This window comes from Meriones unguiculatus, chromosome 1 (assembly GCF_030254825.1).
Source record: "Meriones unguiculatus strain TT.TT164.6M chromosome 1, Bangor_MerUng_6.1, whole genome shotgun sequence".
Taxonomy (NCBI): Eukaryota; Metazoa; Chordata; class Mammalia; order Rodentia; family Muridae; genus Meriones; species Meriones unguiculatus.
In genome coordinates, this window is record NC_083349.1 from 74,844,845 (window position 1) to 74,869,230 (window position 24,386).

At 42.3% G+C, this 24,386-nt stretch overlaps 1 protein-coding gene across 14 annotated transcripts in view; it reads left to right on the forward strand.

Moving 5' to 3' along the window:
* The first annotated feature begins 2,537 nt into the window (after positions 1-2,537).
* Positions 2,538-24,386, forward strand: part of Grk5 (G protein-coupled receptor kinase 5) — a 184,832-nt gene continuing 162,983 nt past the window's right edge. For 7 of the 14 annotated variants that reach the window (XR_009594541.1, XR_009594537.1, XR_009594535.1 and 4 more), the window contains exon 1: positions 3,133-3,410. Coding sequence is in view for 7 of the 14 variants with exons in the window: in XM_060391906.1 (XP_060247889.1) it covers positions 3,359-3,410 (52 nt within the window). In the remaining 7 variants the exon portion in view is untranslated. Of the gene's footprint in view, positions 3,411-24,386 lie in introns of all 14 variants that reach the window. The other 7 variants (XR_009594526.1, XR_009594530.1, XR_009594531.1 and 4 more) reach the window with 3 other exon arrangements.

The following is a 24,386-nucleotide window of genomic DNA, read 5'->3' on the forward strand; positions in this document are numbered from 1 at the left end:
TTTTCTTTCTTAGCTCAATTGATCTAGTGTGCAGTTTGTCAGTTACTGTGTCTCCCATTCTTTGCATCCTCACATCTCCTCACTTCAATCTCCATTCTTGCTCTCAGCTGAGTAAGTCAATAAGTCCCTAATTAGTTATTCCCTAATCAATTAACTTAATTGATGAGTCTTCCTCAAAACAAACCAAAATTTCAAAGGAGACTATGAATTATTATTTCAGCTAATTGAAAGTAATAAAATGATTCCAGTGGAACTATGGATGGAAATAGAAAACTCCCTACAATGTTAACCATTGGGTTAGCTGCCTGTTTTACCTTTTTACAAGTTCACTCTGCCAACACAGCACAGAACGTTCAGAAGCAAGTCATGGCACCCAGTCTGCCAGGCAGAGAGTAATGCATGAGCTCTGACCTGTCTGCCAGTTCAAATCCTAGGCTTATTTATTTATTTATTATTATTATTATTTAGAGACAGGATTTCTCTGTGTAGCCCTGGTTGTCCTGAAACTCTGTAGACCAGGCTGGCCTAGAACTCACAAAGATCTGCTTACCTCTGTCTCTGAATTGCTAGAATCAAAGGTGTGCACCATCACCACCTTGCTCAATTCTAGGACTTTTACTTACTAGTGTGTAATCACAGGCAAATAATAAAACTTCTCCTTATCTACAAAATAGAGCTATATTCCCCATCTCATCCAGATGTTGTGTTCAAGTTGATAATCCATGTCAAACAGCTAACACAGGCCTGGTCCCCCACTGAAGTTGAGTAAATGCTATCATTGTTCAATTTTTGCATTGGAATTTCTTCACAGATGAACAGATAACTTGACCTACAACCATTTACTTTGCAGGAAGAATGTATCCCCCTGTAGTGGACAGTGAACTGGACAATCTAAGACCTACTTGCTGTATCTCTCTGGAGCTGTTTCATATCTATAAAATGGAGACAGGCAGGGCTTTACAGGAGTGTTTCTACCAGAGAGGTAAAACCACTGCTGACTTGGGCTGGATATTAGAAAGTAAATAGTGGTGGGCATTACAGTTAACAGAACTTTGCTACTCAACAGGGTGATGGTCTATTTTCTTGCAAGACCATTGATAGAACCCTGGAGTCTGTCAAAAACAGAATTTCAGGACCTGCCATAGAACTATATCTGCATTTTAACCAGAATCTGCATTGTTAAAAGAGCTCTAGGCCTGGTAAACACAGGAAGTTTGTGAACAGTTTACTATGTGAAAGCATTAAAATTCAGTCATTAAAAATGTTATGAAGCACTAGCAGTGTTGGCATACCTTTCATCCCAGCACATGTAGGCAGATCTGAGTCTAGAATCTGGTCTATAAAGCTAATTCCAGGACAGCCAGGCTACACAAAGAACCCTGTCTCGAAAAACAAAACAAAAATATTACAGAGATGAAATGTTACGGCGTAGTGGCTAATAGCACTTACTGCTCTCACAGAGGAATCAGGCAGCAGGATCGGTAGTTCCAGGACAGTCTGTGTTTTGTGAAACCCCATAAAAAAAAAAAAGTGAGAAATACCAATGAAATAAACAAACATTGGGCTGAGTCAGGCCTAGGCTCCTGACAGCCACTGTAACTGGGGCTCTATGGTGCTGTCAATTTAAGAGTCTTTGCTTTTTGAGAGAGACCCTTTCATCAAAAGCTAGGGTTCTGGGCATGAGAGTATAGCAAAGACTAAGCATGGATTGCTTAGAATAGCAATTTCTGTGGTGCCAGGTGCTCAAGTTGTTTGCTCAATTCTCTGCCTTCTGACAAGCAAACTTATTAACTGTGCTGCAGACAGTTAATAAGGCCAGTGATTCAAATTCATACTTTAGGAAGTGGTGGTGGCAGATACACCCACCAGGAAAGAAGTCCATCATGAGCTATCAGAACTAGCACTAGGCTGGTGATCACATTCTGAAAACGCCATTAGCTCCAACGCTTAATAACTGTTTTTCATTTCTCTCTGCACCTCCCTACTTCCTGACAGCTCTGGGGACTGACGGTTTTTTCCTTCTTTTGGACACTGAAGCCTCAGACCTAGTTTCAGAACGGATATCCGGCAAGGCCCAGAGGAGGCAAAAAGCCTCATTGTTCCCTTGGGCCTGGCAGCCTCGCCCCTGCCCTTAGGACTCTCCTCCAAAGATCCCCAGGTGACCGGAGAGCCAGTTTCCCAGGATTAGGACCTTTGGGACAAGAGGAGCTGGGATTGGATTTGGAGTCCGACGCTCTAAAAGTGTAAAGAGCCAAGTGCTCCAAGATAAACAAGCCTGGAATTTGAATGCTTTTCCACGCCGGCTTGGCCCTGGCTGGTTTGTTACTCATTAACATTACCACAGCGGACTCGGTTCCTTCTGTAGCTCGTCTTTAGTAGCTCGATTACAGTAGTTTGGCTTTATTGAGAAACATGCAGTTTTGAGGCTCGGGGCTGGTGAAGCTCCTTAGAGCGTGAGGATCCCGGGAGTCCTAGTCTCCTGCGTTCCGGTTAGCCTAGACGCGCCGTCGCCAGGGGGCGCACAGGTTATGCGGCTAGAGACCGGGCACCGCCGGGTCGCCCCGGGCTGACGAACCCCTTGCTGCCCGGAAACAAAGTGCACCTTTGTCAGTGATTTGGCGCGTGTGAGCGGCAGACAGCGGGCCGCGCGGAACCCCAGGGGCGCGCCTTCGCCCGGTCTCAGCTCACTCGTGATCCTCCCACACCAGCGTCCCGCCGCCGTGGCTTGTGCTTTCCGCTTTCTGGGATTTTGGCGAGACAGGAAAGGGACTCTCCGCTCCGGGATTGGGGATTCTACCTTGGTTGAGCGGTCTCCTGTCGGCGAGGCTGGACCGCCTGGGCTCAGTGCCATACCAGCCGCAGTACCGGCCCATAGTCCCCTCTCAGCAGAGCCCCGCCCCTTCAGACCCTGGACTACAATTCCCAGCAGTCCTCGCACCCAAAGCTCGCGGTGGGAGGTGCCTCCGGGCAGGCGCCTGCGCAGTGCTGCAGCTAGAGCCTGGAGTACCACACCCCCGGGAAACGAGGGGAGGCTGAAGCATCCAAAGCATTAAAGCATCCGAGGGAGCTTGAGGGGAGGAGAATGGAGTGACAGAGACGCGCGGAGGGTGGGGGGTGGGGGGGAAAGTGTTGAGGGAGGGGGGAGGGGGGACACAGAGGGAGGAAGAAGCGGCGGCGGCGGCGGCTCCTCGGTGCAGAGGGGGAAACTGTGGGCTCGGAGCAAGAATAATGCGGTAGCAAGGCGGGCTGCTTGCTCCTGGCTCTGGCAGCAGCGAAGGTAGCCCCAGCAGCGGCAGCGGCATCACCTCAGACGCTGACAGCCCCGCCGGCCGGCTCCCTCGCTGACTGCCGACTGTCAATGGAGCTGGAAAACATAGTGGCCAACACGGTCTTGCTGAAAGCCCGGGAAGGTAAGCTCGGGTGGTCCGGTGCTTGCGGGCCGGGGTGCGAGTGTTGAGTGGGCAGCGGGCGTGCAGGATGCTCGCCGTGAGTTGGCGCGAGCGGTGCAGCTTGCAAATGTTGAAGGGGTTCTAAGATTATGATTGGAGCAGAGACGGTTGCGGAGACGAGTTAAGATGCTAAAATATTCTTTATTTTCCAGCTGAGCCTTAGAAATCGTTCAGTCTCCATAGCTGTTGTAAGGGCAGTTGGAAATCATTCTTTTAGGAGAGAAAGGCAAGAAAACGAGCCAATAAAATAGCCTTTCGAGTTAGCTTGGGATGGTTTTAAGAGTGTGAACTCTCTCCCTCCTTCTCTCGCTCATTCCCCCTCCCCCTCTTTCTCCCTTTCCTCTCTTCCTCTTTCTCTTCCTCTCCCTCCTCTCTGTGTCTGTCTGTCCTCTCTCTGTCTCTGTCTCCGTCTCTCTCTGTGTGTGTTGTGGGATTGGAATTAGCAGAAGAAAAGTCTTTGCTTTCGCAGGATGAGGTGATAAAGACCATTGGTGGAAATCATCCTCTGGGAAATTTTCTTAGGGAAATCCCGCTGTCGAGTTGAAGAAAGCCTTTTAAAGGCAAAGTAAGATGTTGAGAATTAGCCAGTTTATAGAATAATGAAAGGGAGGCTTTAACAAATCATTGAGAAAATAATTCAAAATTTCAGGGTGTGTTGTTGTTATTAACCGTCCCCAACCCTGCGGTAATTGTTCCGTTTTTACTCAGTTAAAGGCAAGTGTGCTGCTGTTTAGATGCGTTCTGCATGCATCTCACTAAATTTCCTGCATTTAGCTGTTAGGAAATATCGTCCAAGTGGAATGGGTAAGATCCCAATGGGTAATACCTGTTACCATGTATTTTGTCTCGAGTTGAAAAAGTGTGTGTGGAGAGGGTCAGAAACTTAGATGTCCTAAAAGTTTGTGTTGCATGAATGTAAACATACATGTTTAGGAAAACTTGGATTTTATGTAACATCTCTTTTACCAAGATTTGGACTCTGGTGTGCAACCATTTTATAAGAAGAGGAGTGTTTTTTCCCTTTCCTGGGAGGAGGCCGTATTTGATATCCAGGGCAGACTGAGTAAGGCTTTTTCTCTTTAGAAGGACTCTCAGTAAGCAGCCTGTGAAAATGCCATTCCCACTTCTTAATATTTTCATTCACCCACTTTGATGAATGAAGGAAGACTTTCTGGCCAGCAATAAAACGACTCCTGTTTATCCAGCCCATTCCATCACCTTGTGGCTCAGTACATGGTGTGCGGCCAGTAATATACAACCCACCTTGGGTTGTTTCAGCAGCTCCTCTTGGCACTTCAGGTCACTTGTCACCCTAAAGCAGCCACCTGGAAAGCTTGTTTTGGAAGCCCCTGCAGGAGCCACTGCTCTGAAACCTGAGTAGAGTTTCAGATGTTCAGGTCTCTCTTCTCTAGTGCCCTTCACTCATTTTTTTTATAGACGCTATTATTCATTGACTTTAGGTTTGAAGACATGAGATGTTTGTTGTTTTGTCTCCTCATCTCAACTAACTAGGTGTGGGGTGGAGGCTCTTCACTGGGTTGGGCAGTGCCTGGAGGTGAAGGAGAAAGCTCCTGCCTGCAAGCCAATGCAGCCTTCCACCTAATGATGGGATATAGAGGTACATTTCAGATCTTGGGTTGGGCAAATTGTTAATGATTCTGAAATTATTTCCTGGGGAATCTCTGGAGGCCTTTGCATGTTCCACCAATTCCTCCTTTTGCCCAGGGAGTCAGCTCCCTAGGATTCACTGTACTTTACATTTGTTCATTCTTTCTTCAGCACTGAATTCTTTGCATCTGTTTTACTTTGAGTTGGAAAGTCTTCTCCCTCCCCAGTTATTATTTTCAGTGTTTTTACTGAAATTAATTTACTGGCTTGTATTTTTGTGTGCTGGGTTAGCATATAGGTTTTTCCTGAGTCTTTGAGAGGAGAACTGTGGACTGGAAATGTATGTGGACCCATGGACCCTCTATTGGGGCAGAATTATTGTGATTAGAAGTGCTCAAGAATGTGTTCTTTGTTTTTTGTTTTGTTTTGTTTTCCTTTCAAAGTCTTAGTTTTCCTGTGAGAGTTTAGTAGACATCTTCTGGTGAGAAATAGCTTTTGAGAATGCTTCCAGATGAGAGGGCTTTGCCTTAAAGGAGACAGAGATTGACATGTAATTGATAAATTAATTATGCACATGGAAGCTCCATTTTAAAAACTGTACTTAACTTTCTCCCCTTTTATGTCTAAAGAGAATCTACAATTTTAAGTGCTTCTACTCAATAAAGTCTGGGACTTTATTAAAGCTTTGAGCTTATCCTAATTAACATGGAAGTGTCTAGAAATAAACACGTGTTCTCTTAAGTTTTCTACTTAAAGTCATCATATTGAATTTGCTAATTTTCCAAGTAACTTTGCTATATAGATATTCAGAAATGAATGTTATAAGAGGTAAAAATCTTGCCTAGCATGCAAAAGGCCTTGATTTGTTCCTAGCATTATCTTTCCATTCACATAAAAGGAAGGAAAGAAAAAAAAGGGAGAAATAGAAACATAAAAGAAAAAGAAAGGTTAGGACATATACATAGTGTTTGCTGTTTGCCTAGCACTCACCTAACCCCCTGGGTTTAATTCCTAGCAGGGAATAAATGGGTGTGGTTGCACATACCTGTAAATCCAGCTCTTGGGAGGTAGAGACAGGAGTATCCTAAATTTGAGGTCAGCAACCTCAGTTTCCTTGGAGTTCAAGTCCAAGTTTAATATGAGATACTATTAAAACATAGAGACAGGTTGGTTTTGATCTTTCTTAGGAACTTTAGCTTTCCTAAGAAATAGTTAAGCAACAAAGGAATAAGTTGGGACAGAATTCATGCCCATTTATGAAATGAGCTAAGTGATTGAGCATTTAATGAAAAAGTTACCCAAACCAAGTCTTTATCTGTTTACATTTCAGAATGTTAGAAAATTGTCAGGCAAGCTCCTGTTGAAATACTGGTAATGAGTGATAGTGTTTGCAGAATGCCTTTTGTAATATATATTTTATTGTTGCAGTAAAAGTTTCCCTTTCTCTCTTTCTTTCTTTATTTCTTTTTTACACTCTAAATCTGTTGTATTGCTATTGAGCAGAACCGGTGAGAGGAACATTTGCAAGAAATTACCTTTCCTTTCTTCCCAGGCCAGCAGTCATAGCCCTATCTGATCAATAAAGACAGCAGGAGCACTGAACATATATTCTTGCATTTGAGGCTAGCAAGCGTTGGGACAGAATGACTCTGATATTCGACACAACTTCTGAAAACCAGAATGCACGAGAAACTTCATAGATAAGGCTGTGACTTTTTGCCTGTATCTGCCTGATGATCAAGATTAGGGACCTGGGAGAAGGTGAACTTCGGGGCTGGGAGAGGCCAGGGAGGCTAACAGGAAGAATGATCCAACATCCAGAGCTGGGAGAAGGTAGGGTTTGCTTTTGATAGGCTTGGCATTCCATGACAGGTTGGAAGCCTACTTTTCTCTTGAGTCCTTAGTTTCTGATGTTGGAGCTAAAACATGGTTGGACTAAGTTGTCAGAAGACTGGGTATTTTTGAAGCTTGCAGTCCACTACAACTCTGAGGAGACACAGTTCTACCCAAAGCTTCTCCCTTTAATCTGAGGATGTAGAAGAGTGATAGCTTTCATTCTGGCAGCTGGCATGTGTGAATGCAGCCTAGCCTATTAAATACAATGCTGTTAAGCGGTTAAATGAAGCTGCCTCTTCATTTAACAGTTTCCTTTTCAGTACCTGCAACATAGAGATAGAGAAACTAAAAGCAACATTCAGAAGGCCTGGCTTTCCAACAGAAGATTTTCAGATGATAATTGTGCTTCATCTAGCTGCCTGTTTTTATAAGCATCAGATAAAGGCCCACAAGACTCTCATCTTTCAGTAGCTTAGTTGTTGCTTGTCAGGTTCTAAACTGTAAAAGATCCTGATCTTTCAGTACCCAAACCAATCCTTGCTTGAGTGATGTCTTCAAAAGCCAGAGCTCTTTTAGTGGCTTGTTAAGTGATGGCCCTTTGGGCCTGTACTTGCAGGCTTTAAGAAAGCTCAAGTGGGTTTCAGAAATGGGTTCTACACATGACCACATTTGCCTTTTCCAAGCACTTTTCGACTCTCAACACATGCCTGGGGGCCGTCAACATTCTTAAGAAACCATCTAGACATGAAGGCAGTATTTAAAGTTAATATTTGTTGCCAGTGAATTTGTGGATCAAAATAAAAACCATAATACCTAAACTTTTTTTTGGACAGAGTTTCCTGTGTAGCCCAGGCTGGGTTCAAATTTGCAGCAGTCCTCCTGCCTCAGCCTCTCAAGTGCTGACACTACAGCTTTGAGCCACCATGCTTGGTTATATCTATCTATTCCTAATGAAAAAGAGCTAAGGTTGAGATTTATTTTTAGAAAGCGAAGACAGTGTTGTTCCTGTAACTATCATTTAGATACCAGAGGACACATTCCATTTCTGTGCATTATGCTAATTTTAAAAGGAAACAGTTACTTCCTGATTGAATCCTATTCTCATTCTCATTTTTTAAAAAAGATTCTTGAATTGTCTTCTCAACACTTACAGGAGTAAAGTTGGTGTGTACATTCATTCATCAATAGATGTTTGAATGTTTCTTGGCAGAAGTAATGCTTTGGATATTGGCTTTGGATAAATACATTTAGAGACAGGTTAAAAGATAGCTGGGTCAGGTGTGGTAGTGCATGTCTTTAATCTCAGCACTCTGGAGACAGAGACAGGCAGATACTTGAATTATAAGACAGCTTTGTCTATGTGAGTTTCAGTTCACCTACCTAGTGAGACCCTGTTTCAAAAACAAACAGACAAACAAAACCAATTTGAGCACATGATTTATTTTTATTTTGGTGGTGCTTGGGATTGAACTTAGGGTCTTATGCTTGTTAGGCATATACTCTACCATTGAGATACACCTCAGCCCTTTTTAGGCTCTTTAAACTAGAAAACTAGATATGAACAGGGCTGGCTGTTTTCTTTTCCACAATGGGTTGAGGCTTATTAGGGTACCAGATCTGCAGCTGAGTAGACTCTATGGTCTCTGCTGTGTCTACACTTTGGAGAACAGCTTGAAGGACATGTATGTAATTTAAAGATGATTTAAAGTTATACCAGGTGGGGTTCATATCTGTAAGATTGCCCTGATTTGGAGAACAGCCTACACTACTGAATGAGATTCTGTCTCAAAAAACCAAAACCAAAAAATCCAAGTCAATGCTTGAGGGGATGAGCTTGAATCTGGAAGCAAACTGCTGATTTTCTAAAGTCTTAGTGCTTTTTCATCAGGATCAGTAGTGCTGCACACCTTTAATTCCAGTGCTGGTCTATATAGAGAGTTCCGGGGCTATAAAGAAAGCCCGTCTCAAACAAGGAGACAACAAATAAAAATAAAACCCCAAAAGATCAGTTCTTTTAGATGGAAATCATCAAAAACAAAACAAGAAAACCCTTTGGTTGGGGCTGGACAAAGCTTCTTGGAACAGGTGGAGGCTACCCTCCTTTCTGGATTTCTGTTGGGATTGCATTGTGTGCTCTGTCGTGATACTGAAAGGGAGACGAAGGCGAGAGTGAACCAGCCAGCTCCAGGAAGATATGTGGATCTTGGGACTGACTCAGTTTACTTAGTTTGGAAATGGAGAGCAAGGTAGTGGTGAGCCAGCCTATTTTCCCACCTTCTTCATATGTTGTTGGGAAATTTACTGTCAGGAAAGCAACTGTCTTTCCTGATTCAAATGAACAGTATGGTATAAACACATACAGAACACCATGTTCCTTTACCCCCCCCTTTTTTTTTAAACTTTTCCTTATTGTGATAATATTTTATTACGTAGCTCAGGCTGACCTCAAACTCATGACCATTTTTCCTCAGCTTCCCAAATGCTGGGCTTATTTATAGACATGTACTAACATGTTATGCCTGGCTCCATGTTCTTTCCTGAAAAGTCTAGTATGAGTATATATTGAAACAGTCATTTTATCAAGAGGAAAAAAATATGTTGTGTCCTAGTGACTGTTGTATTGCTGTGAATTGACACTGTAACCAAGGCAGTTTATAAAAGAAAGCATTTAATCATTTAATTGGGGGCTTGATTACAGTTTCAGCGTATCGTGGCAGCAGGTGGACATGGCACTGCAGCAGTAGCTAAAAGCTTACTTTTTTTTTTTTTTTGAGACAGACTCTCAATATGTATATCTCTGGCTATTCCAGAACTCACTATGTAGTAGACAATGTGACTTATACTCAGAGATATCTGCCTGTCTCTGCCTCCCAGGAGCTGAGATTAGAGGCATGTGCCATTCACTATGTCCAGCAAGAGCTTACATTTTATCGCCAAGTAGAAGGTGGAGAGACTGGGCTTGCTTGGCCAATGGGCATTTGAAACCTCAAAGTGCACCCCTAGGGACACACCTTCTCCCTTAAGGCTCCTAATATTTCCTAAGCAGTCCACTCACTAGGGAACACGCATTCAAATATATGAGCGTATTCTCAGACTACCATTCAAGAACAGAAGGGAAAAAAAGAAACTTAAATAGGACAAAGCAATTTGAAGGGTTTTCATTTTTTTTTCCCAACGGTCTAGACTGAGAAAAAAAATAACAAGATAAAGATGTCAAAGTCTATGCTTGCATCCACTTCACAGTGATTTCTCCCTAAAGACCGGATCTTGTGTGATTTGAAACCTTTTTTTTTTTTAAATGAAAACTCAGTTGGGGCATACTTGCAAAGGAAGGAAGCATTTGAAACAATGAAACAATTAGTTACTTTTTCTTTCTTGTCTGAAGCCAGGAACTCTATTTGAAATGGTGCCAGAGTTAACCTGGCATATCCTTGTGACAGAAACTCATAAATTAGGCCATTTTGATAGGGCTCTCTGTGGCTCTAAGCAACCTGTAGTCTGTGGAAGATGAGTATTTTTTTTAAAAAGGCAAGAATGAAAGCAGATGTGGTAGCACATGCCTTTAATTCCAGCACTGAGGGAGGCAGAGGCAGGCAGATTGTTGTGAGTTCCATGCCAGCCTGGTCTACAAAGTCCAGGAGAGCCAAGGCTACACAGAGAAACCCTATCTCAAACAACAACAACAAAAAGAAAAAGGCAAGGATAAAAGGAACCTCTAAGGACAGCTTCCAAGGCCTGTTCAGAAAGCAAAAGGAAGCCAGGCAGTGGTTGTGTACACCTTTAATCTCAGCAGAGGTAGAGGTAGTTGGATCTTAGAGTTGGAAGCCAGTCTGGTCAACAGAGTGATTTCTAGGAAACTTTTTTTGGAAAAACCAAAAATAAAACAAAGCAAAAACAAACAAACAAACAACCCCCCCCACAAAACAACAAACAAACAAAAAACCCTAGAAAGCAAAAGGAGATAAACAAATAAGAATATTCCAGCCTGGGTAAGTGAAAAAGACCTGCTTTCTGTCTGTCTTTGTTTCCAGAAGAATGGTCACTCTTGGCTATATGTTTGGGAAAATCAAGAGGCAAGAAAGGGTGTCCCTAGCCCAAAGTCACTTGAGCTGTGGACTTTGCAACAATTCCAGGTAGATCTATCATTTTTTTTTAAACAAATCTCTTTTTTTTCCCCATGAAATTTGAGTTAAAAACCAGACTGACTTATTCTTCTTGTGTGTGTGTGTTGTGGCCTGTTTGTTTTTTGTTTTTCTTTTTTCTTTTTTGAGACAGGGTTTCTCTGTGTAGTCTTGGCTATCCTGTTGCTGGGCTTGAACTCAGAGATACTCCTTCCTTTGCTTCCAGAGTGCTGGGATTAAAGCATGGACCACCACTGTGTTGGCTCAACCGATATCTTGGGGTGGTATGTTTTCTGTTTTTTTAAAGGAACTCATGCTTGGGCCATTGTTTTAAGACATTAAAAAAAAATCACATTTCCTCTATTATGTGTGTGTGCCTGGGTGCACGTGTTGGAGTTGGAGGACAACCTACAGGAATTAGTTCTTTCCTTTTATTGTGTGGCCCTGTGATTGAACTCAGGTTGACAGGCATGGTGGCATAGCTGGCTCAGCTATCTTGATAGCTCAAGGCATTTTCTTTCTTTCTTTCTTTTTTTTTTTTAACTTTACTGCAAATGCCCACAAGATTGTAATGGTAACAGAAAACATTTCCAGAATAGTTATGGTGCTATGCATCTGTTGTGGAAGGAGAACTGGGGAGTAGAGACACTGAAAGAAAGAGGTGGTGGTGAAAATAGGTTGCTATGCAAGATAAGGACTGGACTTTCATCCAAGAACCCATATGAGAAATGGTGAAAAGCTGGGTTAGTAGTCTAAGGGAGATGAGGGAGCTGAGACATGTAGGTCTTGGGCTTACTGGCTAGCTAGCCAAACCTAACTGGTGAGATCCAGGACTTATAAGAGACCCTGTCTTACAAAAAAAAAAAAAAAAGACTGGGAACAGGACAGGAACCTATCACAGAGGGCCTCTAAAAGACTCTGCCCAGCAAGGTATCAAAGCAGAGGCTGAGACTCATAGCCAAACTTTAGGCAGAGTGCAGGGAATCTTATGAAAGAAAGGGGAGATAGACCTGGAAGGGACAGGAGCTCCATATGGAGAGCAACAGAAGCAAAATATCTGGCCACAGGGGTCTTTTCTGAGACTGATACTCCAAACAAGGACCATGCATGGAGATAACCTAGAATGCCTGCACAGATGTAGTCCATGGTAGTTCAGTGTCAGTTCAGTGGGTAGCCTAGTAAGGGGAGCAGGGACTGTCTCTGACATGAATTCAGTAACTAGTTCTTTGATCAGCCTTACCAGGCCACAGAGGAAGAACATGCAGCCAGTCCTGATGAGGCCTGGTATGCTAGGGTCAGAGGGAAGGGGAGGAGGACCTCCCTTACCAGTGAACTTGGGGAGGGGCATGGGAGGAGATGAGGGAGGGAGGGTAGGATTGGGAGGGAATTAGGGAGGGGGCTATAGCTGGGATACAAAGTGAATAAACTATAATCAATAAAAAATAAATTAATTAAAAATAATTGAAGGCTCTCTCATTCTCTCCTACTCTCTCACTCCTCTTTCTTTTCTTCTCTCTTTCTCTCTCTCTCTCAGTGCCCCCTTCCCTTCCCCTTACTCTCTCCCCATCATGTCCTGTTCCTCTTTTCCTCCATACCCACCTAATAAACCTCCTGCATAGAAAAAAATTGAAAAGATTTAAAAAAAAGACTATGCATGGTGGCACACACCTTTAATCTCAGTATTTGGGAGGCACACACATGCTCACATGCACACAAAAAGCACAGGAACACACACACACAAAGACTTCATGTTACAGCAAAGTAGATGATAAATTAGGAAATGCCTGAGCATGGCAAAGGAAGATTACATAAGGGCAGAGGACCAATAGGAAAACGTTTTCCAAATGTTTGTCTAAACTGTGAAAAATGTTTGGCAAACTCACCCTTCCCCCTGAGTTGGAAGTGGTTTGTTTTCGTTGTTTTCTCAGAAATAAATATTTACATTCAACCAAATGTTCAGGGCAAATAGTTGTTCCTGGTTCTGAAGCTGTGTTTGTTGAAGATGCTGCATGCTGACAACTTCATCCCTCTTCTGGCCAGATCAAAGGTAGCCTAGGATAGGATCTTCACATGCTTTTCATGTCACTGCTGGAATGAGACTGAACAGAAAGGAAAGAAAATAAGAATCCAGGCAGTAATTCATCTAGACATAGGGTGGCCGGGACCTGGTATTTGAAGGATGCCTTTCTGCTCATGGGCAGGGAGCCTGGATCTAATTAAGACAAGGAAAATGTATGCTAACTCAGAGGAAAATTTTCTAAACAGTAAATTCTGTAATCTCTCTGAAGAGGAGGAGGCCAGTGTGATGAAGCTTTATGGATGATGCCAAACACAGTGATATATAATAATTAGAAACCACCAGTTATTGCACCACATACTCATTCTGCAAACCACTAACCACTGCCTGGGATGGAGTGCACTGGCCCTAGGTACTTGCCCCAGATGTCCTATCAGTAGTATCCAATTAGAGAGAATAAACAAATAATAAACAAACAAACAAACAAACAAAACAAAGCCAGGCTTAGTGGTATATACTTTTAATCCCAGGATTTGGGAGGCAGAGGCAGATGGAGCACTGTAAGTTTGAGGCCAGCCTGTTTTATATAGTGAGTTCTAGGATAGCCAGAGCTACATAGTGAGAGCCTGTCTTGAATAAACAAACAAATAGAAAACCCAAAACCAAACCAAAAACACCCTAAAGCTTAATTTTCTACAACAGATAACAAAATGTCAATTCAGAAAGGAAAAACTGGATATCTTCAGATGGGAATGTGTTACTAAAATGAGGGTAAATCTTTGGATACAATTGAAGTGCACCTTTTGGGTTATTCTTCAGTAATTGTCAGAAAGCTTATGCTTTTATTTTTTGATACATATATTTTTTGTCAGTTTAAAAACATTTCAGGAATGATTGCCAGGGAGGGAGAGTTTGAAGGGCTGGATCAAATTCTTCCTCATTAAGTGCTGATAAGTAAACCTTGTCTGCTCTGGCTGAGCCTCTATACACTACCTTCCTCGGATAGAACAGCAAGAGGGTAATGGGAACAGAGTTCTGTGTACTAGGCAAGCATTATAGCCTCTGAGGGAAGGAGAGGGTGGACAGTAGGCATATCCTTTCTAAGAAGTCAACCCACACATATTTATTATTAATGTTATTATTATTGGTGTGTGTATACCATATGGAAGTCAGAAGACAACTTAGGTGAGTACTTTCCTTCTAACAAGTGAGTCCTGGAAATCGAACTTAAGTTGTCAGGCTTGGTGACCAGTGCCTTTACCCATGGAGCTATCTCAAGATCCCAGGGTATCTTCTTTCTAAAGCATCCGGTGATAGCAACTGTTCAGTGTCAGCTTGATAGGATCTAGAATCATCTAGGAGACAAATCTCTAGGAGTGCCTGTAAGGTGGTTTCTAGGTTAGATTAATTGACATGGGAAGATTTTCCCACTGTAGTGGTACCATGTCATGGGCTAGGGAAAGTGAGCTGAATACCAGAATTCCTCTCATTCTGTTGCCTGACTGCAATGCACTGTGATCAGCTGCCCCATGTTCCTGCCACCAAGACTTACCCCCATAAAGTAAGTCTGAGTGAACTGTGAGCCACAGTACACAAAACTCTGGGTTTAATCCCCAGCACCACATAAAACTGTATGTAGTGGCACACACCTGAAATTCCCTAATTGAGGAGATGGAGGCAAGAGGATTGGAAGTTCATTGTCATTCTTAGTTACATGGCAAATTTGAGACCTATTTGCAGTATATAAGACCCTCTTTTAACAAGCAAGCAAACAACAACAACAAACTCTAAGACCAACCAAATAACAACAACAAACCACCAAACCCTCCCACCTTAAGTTGCTTTTCCCAGGCATTTGATAACATAATGAGAAATGTAATTAAGATACTATTATTTAAAAATTACCACACCCAGCTGGGCAGAGATTTTGCACACCTTTAATCCAAGCATTGGAGGTGATGAGTAGACAGGCAGATCTCTGAATAGAGGCCAGGTGGCCTGCAGAGTTCTAGGACAGCCAGGGCTGCACAGAGAAATGCTGTTTCAAAAAACAAAACAAAACAAAATTACACAGCCCTTTTGGCCATTGTTTTTGTTCATATTTCGTTTCGTGAATCCTGTGGCGTATTCTTCTTCATCCTTACAGATAAGACTCTGAGGCTCAAGAGGTAAATTATTTATGCCAGAACACCCAGCTAGCTCAGCCAATACCTCTATGTCTGATTCTTTTTCTGTATTGTCACAGCTGTTGACCTCAGTCACCTGGTTACCCATTCAAGACAAAAGTGCTATCCTACCTGGGGCATTAAGCAGTTAATGGAGTGTACAGTTGTCACTCACTGCGAAATAGGAGCCATTCCAACTCATTCTTAAGGTCTTAGACAATACTTTCTCATGAAGATTTAAGTGAGGCAAAATATTGCTGAGGAATTAAAACTTCTTCCATTTGCACATGCTGCCAACTCCCATCATTTAGGCCACTCAGAGGTGGTACCAGATAGTTTTTATTTTATTTTTAAAAGGTTTTATAAACTTGTACTTGTCTTGTATGAGTGTGTATATGTAAGTCAGAAGTCAGCCTTGAGTGTCATTCCTCAGACATCATCCACTTTGGTTTTTAAATGGATTGTCGCACAAGTTTGGGATTCACTAAGTAGGGTAGGCTGGCTGGCCAGAACCATGGTGATTGATCCTCTTGTCTGTCTCTCAAGCACTGATATTACAATTGTGTGTTAATGTTAGTGGCTTACCTGCCTGCCTATCTATCTATCTATCTATCTATCTATCTATCTATCTATCTAGACAGAGTTGTTCTATGTGGCCCTACCTGTTCTGGAACTTGCTATGTAGACCATGATGGCCTCTGTGTCTCCAGTGCTGGGATTAAAGGCATGTGTGATAATGCCTGGCCTTTACTGGCTTTTTAAAACATGAGGACTGAATGTCAGTCCTCATGTTTTCAAGGTAAATACTTTGTGGATGAAGTTATCTTCCCAGAACTCTTCACCCAAAAGCAGTTTTTTGGTTACCTTCCCAGTTCACTCTGTACGTAGACACATAAGAGTAAGAATATGGAGGTATTATTTCACGTAAATGGTCCCTCCCATTCATGCTGTCCTCAGTCAACAGCTGTTTTCAGTCAACAGCATGTTGTAGAGACTTCTCATTCCGTGTTTACAATTTCTCATGAAATGAATGGGTTGGGAAAACTGTCTTCAGAATCTGAGTGTTTCAGTGGAGAGCTGGGTGTATTTTAACAGATCCTTGGGGTTATCCAGTTTGAAAGAAATGTCTTTGACTAATGTTGTATCAAAACTCCCATTTGGATTTCCCAAATTTCAAGCATCAGCAGTGTAGGAATAGTTTACCTGTTGTACCCTTCTGCATTTATTTTAAAGACTTACTCCTGCCTGCTGCTGTTTATAGGAGTATCAACCTAGCCCTCCCCTGTCAGAAGAGGAGTTGTAGTTTCTGTAATGGAGTTAAGTGATCCAAGGGTTGTTCAAAGCACATTTTTTTATGAGAAAGGAGGGTGATACATTTTGGTATTTAACATTCTTCACCTCTGTGTAATCAGTCTTTCCTTACAGTGTTCAAAACTTGGATAAGAAAAGTCAAGTTTGAGTTTGTTAAAAGACTACTTGCCCATGACTCTGAATGTGTAAACAGACAGGAATTGCAAGCTTGGAAAACAAACTCACAGCTTTTATTGTTTCATTTTACTTGTGTGTGTGTGTGTGTGTGAGAGAGAGAGAGAGAGAGAGAGGGAGAGAGGGAGAGAGGGAGAGAGAGGGGGGGGGAGAGAGAGAGAGAGAGAGAGAGAGAGAGCCTGCTACAGCAGGTACGTGGAAGGGAGGATAATCTTGTTTTTGAGGCAAGGCCTCTTGTTTCTGCTGCACTGTGTATTCTAGGCATGAACCTCTGCCAAGTCTCCCATCTTTGTTGCCTCTCATCTTGCAGTAGGAGAACAGGGAGTACAGGTATGTGCCACTGTACTTATCTTTTTAAAAGGGATTCTGAGGATTTGATTGAGACTGTTAGGCTTGTGTTACCTACTAAGTCATTTCACTGTCCCTGGACCTACAGCTTTTTATAGTGGTTCATCACATATCTCTTATTTATTTGTTTAGACAGAGATTTACTGTGTAGCCCAAGGTAGCTTTCAATTCTATGTAGCCCTGGCTATCTTTGAACTGAGAATGCTTTTGATTTAGCCTTCAAATTGCTAGAATTAGAGGCATGTGCTATCACATCTAGTTTATTTTTCTCACCTTTGATCATCACTCCATCCATGAAGTAGACCTGGGAACTGTAGTTGGTGTTGAAATTCTAAGTTGGGCTGGGTGGTGGTGCGTGCCTTTAATCCCAAGCACTTGGAGTTGGGGGTGGGGTGGACTAAGCAGAGCAAGAAGCAGGTGGATCTCTGAATTTGAGGTAAGCCTGGTCTACAGGGGGAGTTTCAGGATAACCAGGGCTACATAGAGAAACCCTGTATCAAACAAAAACAAACACCAAAACCCCAAAAATCAGCCAAACAAAAACGCTTGGCATGAGGCAGAGGCCAAAGCCTAGGTCTTTGATAACTGTATTTGTTGGCAGAAACACTAGTAGGTGTGTGAGTTAGCATTCTGGCACTCAGCAGAGTATGTGGAGAAAGACCATGGATGTGTTGTGTATTTGATATCACCACTGAATGCAAGAAGACACTCAGTATTGCATCTAGCACCTTTCTTTTCTAGGAAGGGATCTGAGATACAAAGCAGCCCATTAAGATGCCAATGGCAAGACAGAAGCAATCTCAGCTAAGGTCTTAAAACTTAGCATTTGTCACCTAGTCAATTCCTGGACTGGGCTGGTCCCCTGGAGCTTCTATGACAGTGTACATGAGCAGGCAACTTAGAGGTACAGAAATAGATTTCTGCACAGCTCTAGAGGACAGAAGTCCAATATTAAGTATGGGCAGACCAGCCTCCCTTGGAAGGTGCTAGAAGGGTCCAGGTGTCTCTCCCCAGCTTGTAGATGGCCATCCTCTCACTGTGACTCTTCCCGTGACCTCCCTCATGTGGTTTCCTGTCAAGGTTTCCTTCTTTCATAAGGATATCTGTCATATTGGCTTGCAGCATATCCTGAAGAACTCACTGGGACTTGTTGGTCTCTCTAAATGTTCAGTTTCCAAATAAGAATACATTCCAAGGTTCTAGAAGTTAGGATTCTAACATGTGAATCTTGTGGGAACATAGTTGAACTCTTAACTGAAGTCTTACCCATGATGTGCTATGTTAGAAGCTGTTGGAGAAGCCAGGCACACATATACACCAGGCATGTGCGTGCACCTGTGTGTGTGCATACACACACAAACACACACAGGGTGAGGATGGGGATCAGGTATTGTGAGGAACCGAGCTTGGGAACCACTGCCAGGGAACCTGAATATTACCTGGGACCCTCCTGGAGCCTCTGTTCTAGCTTGGTCCTATAGCAGGACTCTGCTGTTCATTGAGAGGGCAGCTGGTGCCTACTGTCTGCTTTTACCTCTCTTGTGGAAACTACACTCTCAGCAGAACATCCCATTGTGGGCCCCTGTATAAAAAAAAAAAAAAAAAAGCAATGCTTTACCAATAAAATTGCAAAAATTTCCTGAAGGCTGGGACTGGGTCTTTAAAAAAATATGTATCTTCTTTGGCCTTACTAGGTAATAAAACTGTTCCCAGTCTGTCTGTGAAGGCCAGTTCTGCCAAGCACAGCATCAACCATTCTGATTTTGTTATTTGACAGATATTCTTTGGCAGATGGTGTTCTACCCTTTGCTGAGGGTACCTTCTAATAGCAAACACTTATCATGTCTGCTTCAGGGAGGACTGTCTTAATTACTTGTTATAACAAAATACCCGATAGGAGAAATGTAAAAGAAGGAAGAACTCTTTATTTTAGCTCAGGGTTTGACTCTCAGGGTACAAGTTGTCATGATGGGAAAGTTGTGACAGACATCATGGTGGTAGAAGTGTGTGGCTGTAACTCTACATCTTGATGGACCAGGAGGCAGAGAGCAGGATGCTGGTACTTATTTGGCTGCCTCCTTTTCTCCTTTTATTCAGCCTGGGACCCCCAACTCCTGAAATGACAACACTAACATTAAAGGCAGATCTCCCTCATATCCCATTCAGCTAATCCTCTTTGGAAATGTCTTCACAGACACTCCAAAGGTATGTCATCAATCCCCAGGCCATTTAATCAATCAATCAATCCACCCTTTATTATCTATCTATCTATCTATCTATCTATCTATCTATCTATCTATCTATTTATCTATCTATCTATTCGTGTTGTGTGTGTGAATATGTATATGTGTGTGGGTATCTGCAGAAACCTGAAGAAGTTATTGGATTCCTAGGAGTTGGAGTTACAGGTGGTTGTAAACTACCCAGTATGACTGCTGATAATGATAATCAAACTTAGATCTGTAAGAGTAGCAATTTTGTTGTTTTTTTCAGAAAGTGTTTCTCTGTGTAGTTCTGGCTTTCCTGGAACTTACTCTATAGACAAGGCTGGCCTCAAACTCAGAGATCCACCTGCCTCTCCCTCCTGAGTGCTGGGATTAAAGGTGACATCGTTTTCTACACATCTCTGGCTGTCCTGGAACTCACTATGTAGTTCAGTACTGGAGAAGTACCTGCCTCTGTCTCAGGAGTGTAGGGATTAAGACATGCTCTACCCATCTTGAAGCAAATACTGTTAGCCACTGAACAGCTATCTCTTTAGCCCCCACCTGGCATTTTTAATCCAGTCAAGTTGACAGTGGAAATTAATCATAAGAGCTAAAGCCACAGCACCTGTCCCGAGATACCCAGGCTGTGGTTTTATTGGAAACCACACTCTGCTCACAGTGGGAATGGTGGTATCTGGCAAGCTGAAGGATGTGGAGGTTTATAACTTGATGCAAGTGGGATGTAGACACCCTATGTCTTTTTTTTTTGAGATAACATGGTATTTTTCCCTGTTAATATATTCAGCTAATATGTTTCAGTTCCAACTGAAAGTATTATTGATGGCTCTGTGAAAATTTGAAGAAGGGAAAATGTTCTATCAGCATGCTCTATGGTCATAGGCATATGGCTTCAATTCTCTGAGCCAAATTTATCCCAGTTCTATAAATGTATAGGTCTGACCTGGTGGTCTCTGGGGCTCATTTTAATCATTCAGTCTTGAGAATTTGTTAGTTCAAGTCTACTGTGGGCACTTATAGTAATATTTTTATTAAATTTTAAAACAATTTTATTTTATGTGAATTTGCCTGGTGTTTTGCCCACATGTGTGTCTCTGGAGGCCAGAAGAGGGTATCAGATCCCTTGGGAACTGATTTACAGACAAATTTAAGCTGCCAAATGGGTGCTAAGCATTGAAACTCTGTTGTCTAGAAGAGCAGTCAGTAATCTTAACCACTGAGGCATTATTTCCATCCCTCACTGATGGTAATTAAAGTGTGGGTCTCTCCTAATAGAATTTGAAGGGCAGGCATTATACATGAAAATTAGAATGATCCCTGAGGACAGAGTTAGAGCTTGGGGGCTACATGTGTAATAGAAACAAGATAAAATTTACTGCTGCTAGTTTAAATGCCACCTGCATTCTTAGAAAGGAGAATTCATGGTTCTTATATTTTCCTTCTCTTCCTTCTCCTCCTCCTCCTTTTTTTTTTTTTTTTTTTTTTTTTTTTTTTGTGAGACAGGGTTCACTGTGTGTATTCCTGGCTGTCCTGGACTTGATTTGTAGATTTGTAGATCAGGCTGGCATTTGCCTGCCTCTGCCTCCCCGAGTGCTGGCATTACACGCATGTACTACCACACCCAGCTGTTTTTTGTATTTTCTTTAGTAGATCATAGAAGGGAAAATTAAATAAAAATAAACAGTTTGATTGTTCTGCAGTGTGTTATCCTAATAGTCTGTCTTCCTGGAAAATTTAAAAATACATAATTTGGTTAAAGATAAATAAATAAATAAATAACTTGGATAAAGAATAAAAATAAATAATTTGGTTAAAGAAAGCAATAATTTTTTTTTTTTTTGGAAAATGCAAGAATTTTCCATCCAGACACAAGCAACAAAAACATTGCCATGTGGACTTAAAGACATCTCAAAGACTCAGAGCCGGAGTGGTATTGTTTGCCTTTCAAGCTGGTTGGGGATTCGTCTCACCCAAAAGAGAAGAAGCAAGTAATTTGAATTATTACTGAGCACTCTTGAGGCTCCTGGCATTCTACATTACCCCTGTTGGTTGTTTCAGACACTGCCTTATCTTGGCAGGTGATGCCCAGGACTCAGGAGGTAGAAGCATGTGGGTGTCTGTGAGATCGAGGCCAGCCTGGTCTATAGAGCAAGTTCCAGGACATCTAGGACTATGCAGAGGAATTCTGTCTCAAAAACCCCAACAACAAAACCAAACCAAACCAAACCAAACCAAACCATATAAACCCTACCCCCTACCCTTCTACCCCATCCCACCAAGAAAAATTTTTTTTCGGTGGGTGACACAGATTTCAGTTCAGGGTCTTATGACGGAACTGCTGGTGCTCTTTTGCTCAGTTTTCTGCAGCTGGAAGTTGTGGTTGGAAATCACTCAGTTCTATCTTTCTTGATGACATACCTAAGGAAGGCTACAGGCTGAAGGCATCGACTCTTGTTTTTATCATCACTCAGGAATAATGCCTTGTTGATCATAGGCATTCAATAACAGTAGAAACGAAATCATCTGGATTCAGATCCAAATAGGAGCAAAAGCTTAGCATAGAGTAAAGCAAGCATTCCAAATATTCAGAATGTGAGCAAGGGCTGTCTTTAGCATCTTAACATGGGAGTGTTATATGGTAATTTCATCTCTGCTAAGCCAAGGATTCAGGGAATCTTTCTTTGGTTTTGCTGTTGACTATCTGGTTGAAGGAATGTGTGAAGAGGCTTACCCTTTATTTCAAGTATTCAGTTGAATTTGAAAAAATCCTTTAATGAATGAATGAATATTTTATGCACATGCATGTGTCATGGGTTTGTGTGTGGCCTGGCATGCATGTGGGGGGGTCAAAGAACAACTTTTGAGGAGTTAGTTCTCTTTTTCCCCCATTTGAGGTAAAATCTCACTTCTTCTGCTGAACTGTGTACTGATGGAGAAAGAGTGACATCTAAAAACTAGAATGTGTCATGGAGAATAGGCTCCATGAGAGCTAGCTAGTAAACTCAGGAATTACTAATGATTGGAGATGCTTTGGGATGTTGAAATGAGCTCAGCCCATCATACTAATAAGATTTAAGACCTTCTGAATGTAAACACTGGAGAAGCACTTCAGGAATGCTAAGACAGATACTGTTCTCCCCTTCAGAACATTCTACTGTATTTGAAAGAAGGGCAGCTACTCTACCAAGTCTATCATATTTTTATTTTTAAACAGGCAGATCTCTGTGAAATAAAGGCTGTCTTGTTAAAGGATAATAATCAGCAGAGGAGTCATCAGAGAAATGGCCACCAGTGATTGGAATGATATACCATCTACAGATCTGCTGCCAGGTGCATGTGCAAGGCTTAATAGTGATAGGTGTGAATTTCCCTACAATTCGATGTGTTAGTGAGCATTGGTAATCTATCAGAGGCTGAAGTACTCTCTTAAGGTTTGAACTTGGCTGTGGCTCTCCAGCCTGTAAATGGGCAGAATCCACTCAGTGAGGTGACTAGGTGGAGTGTGGTAGGTAGAATATGGAAATGACGAATAGTTTGAGGTGACTTTGTTGCCCTGGTATGTGGGAATAGGTTAAGGGAACAGGGAGTGGGCAGGCTGGAGAAGAAGATGGTCACATGGGAAGCCTTCTGAGTGCCAGGCTGAGAAGTTGGGACTTCCTGTTTTAGGCAGAAGGGAATCTCTGAGTAGATAGAGTGATATTTCTAAATATATCCTAAATACAGCAGATCAGGTAGCAGTGAATTCTGAGTAGTATCTGGATGTCTAGGTTCTGCAAAAAAGGGAGCAAGTCACTGGCAGTGGTGGTACATTTCTTTACTTCCAGCACTTGGGAGGCAGAGCAGGTGGCTCTGTGTGAATTAGAGGCCAGCCAGGCCTACATAGTGAGTTCTAGTACAACCAAAGCTACGTAGAGAAGCCCTGTCTCAAAAAACCAAAAAGAAAAGAAAAAAGAAAAAGGAGTGAGCCATTGGGAGCATCTTTGGGGAGGTTGAATCTACAGAAGTTGGCATGATATCTCATTGGCTCCATCAATGTGCATAGGAGTCTGCTCTGCCCAGTCAGAGCCTTGATTCTTGGTTTTCCCATAGGGACTGTTTGAGCATCATGGCACATATGATTCCTGAGCCAGTAGGCTACTCTTCTGCTGAGAAAACTTGTGCTTTCTTAGGGACATCACAGAATAAAGGCAACATCATCCAGTGCTGAATCAAAGGCTGAGGGTTTATAGGAGGGTAGGAAGAGAACAGAGAGATGATGATGGTGAGATTGAGGTTCTTTATCACTGTTTGATTGATTGGGTATCTACCTTTTCTAGGAGTCAGATGTGTCCCTGGCTTCCTGTTGGGCAAACTGAGTTTTGACTCAGAAAAAAAAAAAGAGTTTTGACTCAAGGTTAGAAGTCAACAGGCCAAAGCCAGGCCTAGAGGGACAGTACCTAGCTAGGGAAGAGAAGGATACCTGGGTCCAGGAAGGCTAAGTGAAAACATGGTATTAGGCTTTGCGTAGGTGTACGTGTATTTGTTTTCTCCAAAGGAACGATGAAGCCCTCAACCTGGTTCTCCTTGTTGGACTTCAGTTGTAGGAAAAAGAAAGGAAGGAAGGAAGGAAGAAAAGAAAGGAAAAAAACAAAGCCTAAAGCAGGAAATAGGTAAACAACATTCCAGTTGTCATGAAAATGTGAGCCCATCGTGTTAGGAACTATACTTGTGTAGTTGTGTTCTTAGTCTAGGAGTGGGTTTTGTCTACATAGTGATCTGATCCTAACTCTGTTTCCTCATGGAAGCCTAGACTTGTCCATATCTCATTATGTAGCTCCTCCAGGGCTGGTGACACTACTGTCAGCTTCAATTTCATTATCACCAGAAGAGCCATAAACCAAATTTGCATTTGAGGCTGCTTTCTGCTCCCTTTGGGCAGATGCTGTTTTTATTCCAATTCTGCGTATGAGATAATGGACCGATTAGAGGTTCCTTAACCTTTCCAAAGTCGCAGTAAGGTATAGATGAGATGGAATCTGAACTCAGGCCTTTCCATCTGTACCTTTTATCATCGTGGTTGACTACATAATGTTGGAGAAAAAAAAAACATAGCAATAAAAGTAGTTCAGAGTTTGGGCGATGACTCAGTGAGC